This window comes from Gavialis gangeticus, unplaced genomic scaffold, assembly GCF_001723915.1.
Source record: "Gavialis gangeticus isolate Ggan-Ray unplaced genomic scaffold, GavGan_comp1, whole genome shotgun sequence".
In the NCBI taxonomy this organism is placed as follows: domain Eukaryota; kingdom Metazoa; phylum Chordata; order Crocodylia; family Gavialidae; genus Gavialis; species Gavialis gangeticus.
Genome location: NW_017729034.1, coordinates 5,683,345 through 5,693,018, shown reverse-complemented (window position 1 = coordinate 5,693,018; position 9,674 = coordinate 5,683,345). Strand labels below are relative to the sequence as shown.

Below are 9,674 nucleotides of genomic sequence, written 5' to 3'. Positions count from 1 at the left end.
AGTGCATGGGGGAGCCCTCCGCACTTCTGTGGCATGCTCCGCAGCTGGTACCTTGAGGTATGTAGAAAGAACACTTAAAGCTGTGTCTATGTCCGAACCTCCAAATCTTTCTGAATGTCTCTGATTCAATTCAGAAGGATGCAGGGATGGGCAAAATGAGGCCCGGGGGCCAGATCCGGCCTGCCAGGCCATTCTATCCAGCCCACGGGGCCCCTAAAAAATTTAGAAAATTAATATTTATCTGCCCTGGGCTGCCTGTCATGCAGTCCTCGATGGCTTGCCAAAACTCAGTAAGCGGTCCTCTGCCCAAAATAATTGCCCGCTCCTGGATTAAAGGATCTCCTGATTCAATTCGGATTCAGAGATCCAGCCACCAAATCAGGCTGAATCTCCGCTGAATCAAATCAGGGACCAAAGCTTTGCATAGCCCTACATGGGGTGATCCCTGCATCTCACTCGTTCGTTGAAAGATGAGCCTCGTCCTTACAGGGTGTTGTCAGAGGCAGTCACCAGCCTGTCGGGGGTTAGGTATAACATCATATCAGGCTCCCACAGGGTGGTCAGTGTACGTGCTGTGTCAGAATGCCCTCTGAACTTGCTGCTGCTGCAGGTGTTGCATGTCTCCTAACAATCTCAGTGGTACAGAAAGCACTACTGCATGCCCAGGTCAAGTGACAACAGCTCTACTAGGTTTATTATCTACAAAGCACCCAAATCCTAACACATAAACCCTAAACCCAGTCCAAAGGGTTCACAGGCCGTCCTGTATATACAGCCATTAAAACAGTTTTGTTTACAGCATATACATCCTAGGTCTCGCCAAATACTTAAACATCTTTTGGTAGCCTCGTATGCAACCTAGTAGTATGGTGTTCCCACCAAGTAGGGAAATATGTCTGGCAGGGCATCCTGATCCTTATTTTGGTGTCTTGCCCATTCTCACTGAGGTCTGCTGTGGTCAATGCTTTATCTAAGCATTTGCATGATTTATATACACAGGATCAATCAATCAATGGTTGTATTAATTTAGACTAGAGCAGGACCTGCATTAGGATGTGCCATTTTGTATATAAACGGGGAAGAAAGCAGGGTAGAGATGGTCCTTATAGACTGCCATGCAAAGTTAGCATTTTTCAGTATGCAAACATGATTCATAAGATAAACCCAGAGGTTTCAAATACAAACTGGGCCAACTAAATCGGACGGCCTGGAACTTACATCAACACCTTCCTGTATCCTGTAATTTTAGGCAGTTCCTGAAGCTATTAATTCCTAGATTGTCCAGACATTAACACCTGAAACTACTTTTAATCACACTTTAGGCAGCTTAAAGTTTTCCCACTTCCAGGCAGGTTTATCTCTGATCCGTGTTACCCAGCTCGTGTTCCATTGATGTGTGGCCATCCCCCTTAGCTGAGCCACCCAAGTTTCAGTCCTGCAGTATCCCAGGATGCAGTGTCTCGCCATGTTCGCCCACCCCCCTGTTCTTTGTGGACAAAATTTCCACCCCCTGAAGTCAACTGCCAAGGGGGAGGAAAGGGGTTCTGGCACCAAGCCAACTCCCTCTTCTGCTCCTGGTGTGTGACTGTCTCTGGGGGTGTAGCCTTCCCAGCCCCATGCATGCAACCCTGTGCAAACAGGCTGCAGAGCACATGTCAGCTAACCAGGTTGCAGGGCACAGATGGGTCTGGGAGTGGGGTCTAGTGGGGGTGGTGCAGGAGGAATAATTGGGTCCCCATGAGCTGAGGCTTCCTTCCTGGGGCAGGGGCAGTAGCTCCCCCAAAAGTGCCTTCCCTCAGCCCTCCCACTTCCCAGTTACGCCAGGAAGTATGACCACCACCTCAATCCAAAATCCCAATTTATTAAAACATGAGACCTTCTTTAATTTACTTCCTCTTTCTTTTTAAATTCTTTTAATTTTTTTTTACTTTCTATTTTATCCTTTAGGGGCTGACTTCCTTCATTTCACCACCCTTCCCTCAACATTTCCTTTCCATCTCCCATTTCATTGCCAGATCTCCTCCCATTAACTCTCTGCCTCCCAGTTTCATGTTCCTGCCCCCATCCCCAGCCTATCTCTCACATACCCCCCCTACAACAGGGATGCAAGCCTGTTCTGGCTTACCAGCCCTGTAGTGGCAACTCACAGCTGTGCAGGTGGGGGGCAGTCAGAGATGGTTTTTTAGCCTTAAGGTGTGACTGCTCCAAACTCAAGGTAACACTAACACTGATCAACATTTGAGCAGCTCAAAGCACAATGTGTAACAAGACCCAGACATGCATTAGCTTTCCTGAGCAAGAGTTCAGTTCATCAGATGATATGAAAGGACATGCAGTTACCAATAGCCAGTCTATTCCATAACTAGGCTGGCTTTCCCTTATGTCCTGGTGCGTAATGTCCCATGAACACTGATTAGTTCAGACTGTCCCCCAGATGCATGCAGCCCAAAAGCTTGGAGCTGACTATGTGTTGGCACTGAGTCCTATGAAATTCATAGAATCATAGAAAAGCAGGGACTTTCTATGAAAAGTCATAGAAACTGGAAGGGACCTCTGGAGATTATCCAGCCCAACCCTCTGCCTGAGACAGGTTCATCCCTATCCCCATTATCCCATACAAATCCTTGTCAAACCTGTTACTAAAGCTACACAGTCAACCCTGTCACACAGCCTAGTCCTCTACAGGTGAAGCAGAGACAATGGTGGTCAGTGTCCTGCTGCTGCAAGCATTGTCAAAATATACTGGAGAGATCCAGAGAAGAAGGCCATGACCCCTGCTACAGACAACACAAAAATCCTGGCAGTCTATATGAATCTGATCATGGGATAAAATTAATTTCAGACCCCAAATGTGGCAATTGGTCTGATACTCAGCAGCCAAGATAGGCAAGAACCTCTGGGTTTTAGCCCTAGCAGAAGGACTGACACACCCCAGCCTTAGCCAACATCCAATGCCTCTAAGGGGGAAAAAACCCTGACGTAGCAATAGGAGGGGGAAAAAATTCCCTCTGAACCCCATGTGGCAACTAGCAAAGCTGAGAAGCATGGGAAGTACCCGTGCTTACTCCCACAACCAATGGTTAGCTAACCTCTTCTTTTTCCTGATCTCCACTCTAAACCTACATTGCTACAACCTCAAACCATTGGTCCACATTCTACTTACTGCAGCAAGAGAGAAAGGTGTTTTCGCTTCTCTTTATGGCAGCCCTTCAGATATTTGAAGCCTGCTGTCACATCTGCTTTTAAGCTCCTTTTCCACAAGCTGAACATGCCTGCTTCCTTCAGTCTCTCTTCGTGTGAGATGAATTATTTTTTCACCTGCCAGTGGACCCTCTCTCTCTTCTCCACATCTTTTTAAGAACGGGAAGCCCAAAACTGTCCACAATATTCTAGATCAGTGGTGCTCACCCATTTGGCCCCATGAGCAGATGAGTGACACAGAGCTGATCTACAGGCCAGACTGGGCCTTGTGCCAACCCTGCCTGGCCCCATGCACTATGATTGCGCCCTGCACCCGCTCTGCTGGGCCCTATGTGCTAGGACTGGGCCCCATGCACTAGTATCAAGTCCTCTACACTGCACCCGGGATCCTGGTTTTCTCTGTTTAAAAAGCACAAATTAAAAAAAAACCTCCAAATTTCTCTGATTAAAACCCCCAAATCCATGTTTTTCCATTATTAAAGTGAAATGCCACTATATGTTTGTGTGTGTGTGTGTTGATAGATAGATAGATAGATAGATAGATAGATAGATAGATAGATAGATAGGTCTCTCTATATCTATCTATCTATATATATATCTATCTATGGGGGGGGGTGAGGTATCAGTTGAACACAGTTTAACAAGGATAAATGTCATGTGTTGCACCTGGGGAGGAAGAATCATCAACACTTCTACGGCCTGGGAGGTACCACTCTAAGTAGCACAACTGTGGAAAGGGATCTCAGAGTCATAGTCGACTCCAAATGAACAGGAGCCACCAATATGACATGGTAATAAGTAAAGCTAACCACACCCTTTCTTGCATAAGTAGGTGTATCACAAACAGGTCTAGGGAGGTGATGCTTCCCCTCTATGCGGCACTGGTTAGGCCACAGCTGGAGTACTGCGTCCAGTGTTCAGTGCTGCACTTTGGGAGGGATGTGGATGGCCTGGAGTGGGTTCAGAGGAGGGCCTCTCATCTGGTTAAAGGCTTACAGAAAAAACCCTATGAGGACTGATTGGGAGACTTGAACCTCTTCAGCCTCTGCAAGAGGAGGCTGCGAGGTGATCTGGTGGCCGCCTACAAACTTATCAAGGTGGGGGCAGCAAGAAATAGGGGATACAATGTTTACCAGGGTGCCTGTCAGGGTATCTAGAAATAATGGCCACAAACTGGAAAAGAGCAAATTCAGATTGGACATCAGGAAAAAATTCTTTACAGTGAGGGTTGCTAAAATATGGAATAAGCTTCCAAGGGAGGTGGTGCTGTCCCCTTCCTTGGAGATGTTTAAAAGGAGATTGGACAGACACCTGGCTGGGGTCATCTGACCCCCAGCACTCATTCCTGCCCAGGGCAGGGTGTTGGACTCAATGATCTAATAGGTCCCTTCTGACCCTAGAAACTATGAAACAATAACACAATATTTTATTGACATATTTACAATTTTAAAGCAATTTGGAAGTCTTCCAGTGCCTCAGTCATTATAGTAAAAATAAATTCTAAATACCTATACAATTTGGCATTTATTTTGGGTTTTGTATCATGGAAAATCAGAGGTCCCCCTGCCCACTGCACTCACCAGGTTATGGGTCCAACTGTGGCTGTCCCCTCCCCTGCTTTGTGCCTCTGAGTAGTCCTGATGTACTGGAGCCCGGCCCCTGCCCATGCCATTCATTGCCTTTCACTCCCAAGCCACAGCCCCCACAGCCCTGCCAGTGCCCCTCACTCCAAATCAACAGCACCCTGGCCTTGCCAGTTCCCTTTGCTCCCCAACTACATCCCCATGGCTTGGTTGGTGTCCCTCATTCCCAACCTCCAGCCCCCTTTCTCTGCTGGTGCCCCTCATTTGCAACCCACAGCCCCCTGCGCCCCCCCAGCCCTGCTGGAGGGAGCCCCCAGCTGTCAGGTCTATGGGACCAGGGCCAGGGCCCCCAGTCCCCTGTTCCCCCCTCCTCCAGCAGCACCCGAGTCCCAGCTGCCACCCGTGGGAAGTGGCAGTTGCTGTGGCTGAAGCAAAGTGCAGACCCTGGTTCTCCCTCCCATACAGGCAGCATTGCTGGAGTGGAGCCGGGGAGGTGTATCCAGGCGGCCCACTGACATTTTGTGGCTCCCTGCCCTGCTGCCTTCACCCCAGAGGCCTCTATGGAAGAGTGGGGCAGACAGGTTTGGTGCTGCTGCCGGGAGCCCCAACCCAGCTGTGCCTCCATGGTGAGGCACCCTCTACCTGCCCAGCAGTGGTGGCACAGAGTTGTTAGATCAGCAGGGATCTGGGTTTTCTGTTTGCCACAGAAAAACATAGGAAAATGCAGATTTTCCCCTTTTAAGGAGAAAAAACACAGATTTCCTCCTTTAAAGGAGAAAAAAGCCACGTGGCAGAGTTCCAGCTTGCAAAGAGCAGCTCGGGGCTGGGGAGAGCAGGCGGAGGGCAATCAGAGGCAGGGGGCACCACATGCATGTGTGCACACGCACATGCACATGGCAGCCAGGCAGCGGTGGAGAGCAGCTCCTGCAGCTCCCACCAGGTAAGTCTGTGGGAAGGGGCAGATTAAGGCAGTAGGAGAGGGCTGGGGCTGGGGGTGCTGCTCAGCTGGGGCAGTGTGCAGGGCTTGTGACCACTGGGCCTGGCCAGGGAACAAGAGGGAGGCCACAGGGAGCTTAGCTCATCTGGGGTGGGGACAGGGATGCCAGGTCCCCGTTGACATGGAGGTCCTTGGTGGGAGGGCAGCAAGGTGGGGAGCCCCATGGCCATAGCAGGCAGCCCACATCTGCCCCCACCCCATGCACAAATCTGGAGGCCACATGCCCCACCCATCCCTCCCTCCCCAGGGATGTGCATAGCTGTGGGAAGCTGCCCTCCTCCCACTATACAAGCCACCTGTGGCTCCCTCCCACTCCCCAGCCAGGCCCAGTGGCTGCACATTCCCACCCAGGCCCCACACACTGCCCTTGCTGGGCAGCACCCCTAGCCCTAGTCCTGCCCTACTCTCTCCCTTCACTGTTGGGGCCTCAGTCTGCCTCTTCATAGACTTACTTGGTGGGAGCTGTGGGAGCTGCTCTCCACCACTGCCTGGCTGCCAAGTGCATGTGCACGTGCATTTTCCCACATTTTTCCATGGTGAACCGAAAACCGAGATCACTGCTGATCTAATGTGCAAGGTCATATAATCTGGCCTGCAGGCCTCCCCACAGATCTGGAAATTTGGCAGCAGAAAAGTGGCCACCACTTGTGTATTGCCAAAGTTTTGGACATATGGGGGCCTGGTGGGCCAGATAACACAACTCCAGGAACCAGATCTGCCCCACAGGCCAGGGCTGAACATCTCTGCTCTAGATGAAGCCTAACCAATGCCACATAAAGAGGCATTATCACCTCCCATGCCTTGTTTGTATTGATGAAGCCCAAAATCACAGCTTTTAATGTCTCTCCGTGGCTTACAGGACAGCAAGCCAGGGGCCAGCATTTCCCTAGGCAGAACTGAATGGACACCAAATTGCTTTCCCACAGTGGGCAGCGGGCTTTCTCGGGGTATACTGCACCCAGCCCACAGAGACATACCCACATCCTTTAATTTGGTTCCCTTACCTACCAAAGATATAGCAGCATAGACATTGCCCTTGGTTCCCCATCCAAAGTAAGTATCCGGGATCCTGGGTGGGATTTGAGAAGTATGCAATAATGCCTGTGTTATCATGACTACACTCAGACGGGAATCCAAACCAGCTAGACTTAAGCTAGCTCAGAGGTGTGTCTACACATGCTGCAATCATACTTCCAACAGCAGTGTCTACAGAGCTTCTAGCAGAAGAGTGTACATAGCCTAGTTCCAGAGACTGATTCCCCAAGGACCACGTCTGTGGGACAGACACTGCCTAATACCTTAATAAAAATTAAGATAAAAAAAAGTAGCTGCCATGCAGTGTCCCCAGCTAATCCAGACCATGAGAATAGTGGCTTATCACAAACATGAGAAAGAACCTGGGAATAGACTGTGAGATGCAATGAGTTTGGTGAACAGGCTGCAAAAATAAGCACAACTGGCCATTCCTGTTCAGAAGAGGGCCAAGCCTGTAGTAACGGGCTGCTGCAGGTCAGCAGTAAGGGGCACTAGCAGAGCTATGTGCACAGCCCAGGCTCGGACCAGCAGTGCAGTTTTTATTTAAACAAGCCACATTGTTTAATAAGTACAGAATTCTTCCCTGGGCTTTCCCCAAACTCCTCTCCAGCTGGAGCTCAGGTGATTGGTATAATATTATGCATTCTGATCTTCCCACACACTGCACCCCTCAGGTTGGTCTTTACTTCTTCTGTATTTTGATGGTTTTCCACTTTCTGTCCTCTGCTGCTAAACAGCTGTCACCATAACCCAGTACTTCCCCCTTTTACCTGTTTTGCCATGAATAGCCCCACATTTATAAAGCTTATCTCTGCCCATGTTCTACAAAGCAGCTTGTAAAAATGGGGCATGTCCCCGAAAGTCATGTGATTGGATTAAATTCTCAGGAATTTTTAACACTGATAAGTTGTGTGTTCATTTTCTCTGTCATTCGGTTTCTGAGCCTTTAAAGGTGCACGCAGATCATTATTTCATACTTTTCCTTTAAATAAAAAATTACATTTTTTTTAATGGAAGCTAAGATTCTCATGTATTCACATGAGCTGGGACTTTAAGACAAGAAACAAATATGTCAAGCTTCCTAATAAAATTATGAGAGTTGGTTACACTAATTTTATACAGGCACTGTTTTAAATAGGCTCCAAATCCAGTGGTACTGTTATACTCATCAACTATAGTACATTCCTTTAACTGCTGGCACTTTCATATTAAGTAACTATTTATATAAATTGCACACAAAAATCTATATTAAAAAGTAAATTAGTCAGGTTGTAAAATTAAGTACTCAGAAGTTAGGAAATGCTAATATTAAGTTCCCTGTGCAACCTTGTTATGGGCTTGTTATGCATATGCATTATGATACAGTCTTCTTTAACGTGATCATGTGCTTCCTCTCTTGCCTTTCTCCCTGCAGGATCCCTGCCTCACTCGGTGCTCAGGCTGGATGAGCAGCTCAATGAATAAGCAACTATTCAATATTTTGTTTTTTATCTCCATTGTTCAGTGTGTACTCCCAAGGCCCTCTTCACTGCAGACTATTTAACACCCCCCTTCCCCCTGCTTTAAAGATAAAAATTTTTGCTTCCTCCAGGGCCTGTCTATGATGCTCATTGCTATAGCATCAGACAACTCCACAAACATTAATGAATCTACTTTGGGGTGCCTAGTGTGAGATGCATAGGACCTCATTCTTCATTGTTGTGATCATTACAAAGCACTTTAATATATTCAAAACACAACTCCCACTGATTTCAGTTGGAGCTGTGAGGTCTCAGCACTTCTGCAAATAAACTCTAGGCTCCCAAGTCAGGCACCCAGAAAAGGAATAACATACATTAGCCTCTATGGAGTTAGGGTGAAGTAACTTGCCCAGCATCACATAAGAACACTGGCAAAGGCAGAGAAAGATTCCAGTCCTCCCAGGTGGCACTCACATGCCTTAACTAGGATGCCCTCTATTGTTTTCTTTCATACAGTCTTAGAATTAGACAGATAGAGCGGGTAGGGACCTCCAGAGATCATTAAGTCCAACCCCCTGCTTGAGGCAGGATCATTCCTATCCAAACCGTTCCATGCAGGTCCTTGTCTAACTATTCCTAAAACTACACAACCCCAGTGCCCCTTCCAACTTTTGCAGCAAATGAAGTGATGGACAGGCAGGCCTTACATCCTACTTCATTACATAGCCTTTACTGTTCCCCAGAGTTGCTCCTTCCTGTGTATTGAATGAGGCAGGGTTCAATGGACACTCAACATGTGATTATGTATGTGAGGTCTGTATCATGATGACTCAGTCAGACTAAGTTGGTACAGTCAACTAAAATTCTGTCATTTCTGAATTTTTGAATGCTTGATGTAGCATCCTTAATGATGTTCTTTTCATGCAGGGTTTGCATGTGTGTAATTTCCTGGTTTCTCTTTTCATAGTTTCATAGTTTCTAGGGTTGGAAGGGAACTGAGCAGATCATCTAGTCCGACCCCCTGCCATGGCAGGAAAGAGTACTGGGGTCAAACGACCCCAGCAAAGTGGTCATCCAACCTCCTCTTAAAAACCCCCAGGGTGGGAGCCTGCACCACCTCACATGGAAGCTGGTTCCAGACCCTAGCCGCCCTGACCGTGAAGTAGTGCCTCCTGATGTCCAACTTAAACCTTCCCTCCGCCAGCTTGTGACCATTGTTCCTGGTCACTCCTTGCGGGGCTCGGGGGAACAGGGACTCCCCCAGCGCCTGCTGATCCCCCCTAACCAGTTTATAACAGGCCACAAGATCCCCCCTCAGCCTTCTCTTTTGAAGGCTGAACAGGTTCAGGTCCCGCAACCTTTCCTCATAGGACCTACCCTGCTGTCCCTTGATCATAC

At 48.2% G+C, this 9,674-nt stretch overlaps 1 protein-coding gene across 3 annotated transcripts in view; it reads left to right on the top strand.

The window, feature by feature from the left end:
• Positions 1-9,674, top strand: part of LSAMP (limbic system-associated membrane protein) — a 552,317-nt gene that overhangs the window by 508,949 nt on the left and 33,694 nt on the right. The window contains exon 8 of one of the 3 annotated variants that reach the window (XM_019526969.1): positions 4,313-4,328. The exons of the other annotated variants lie outside the window; for them this stretch is intronic. Coding sequence (XP_019382514.1) covers positions 4,313-4,328 — 16 coding nt within the window. The remainder of the gene's footprint in view (positions 1-4,312; positions 4,329-9,674) is intronic. 3 annotated transcript variants of the gene reach the window in all.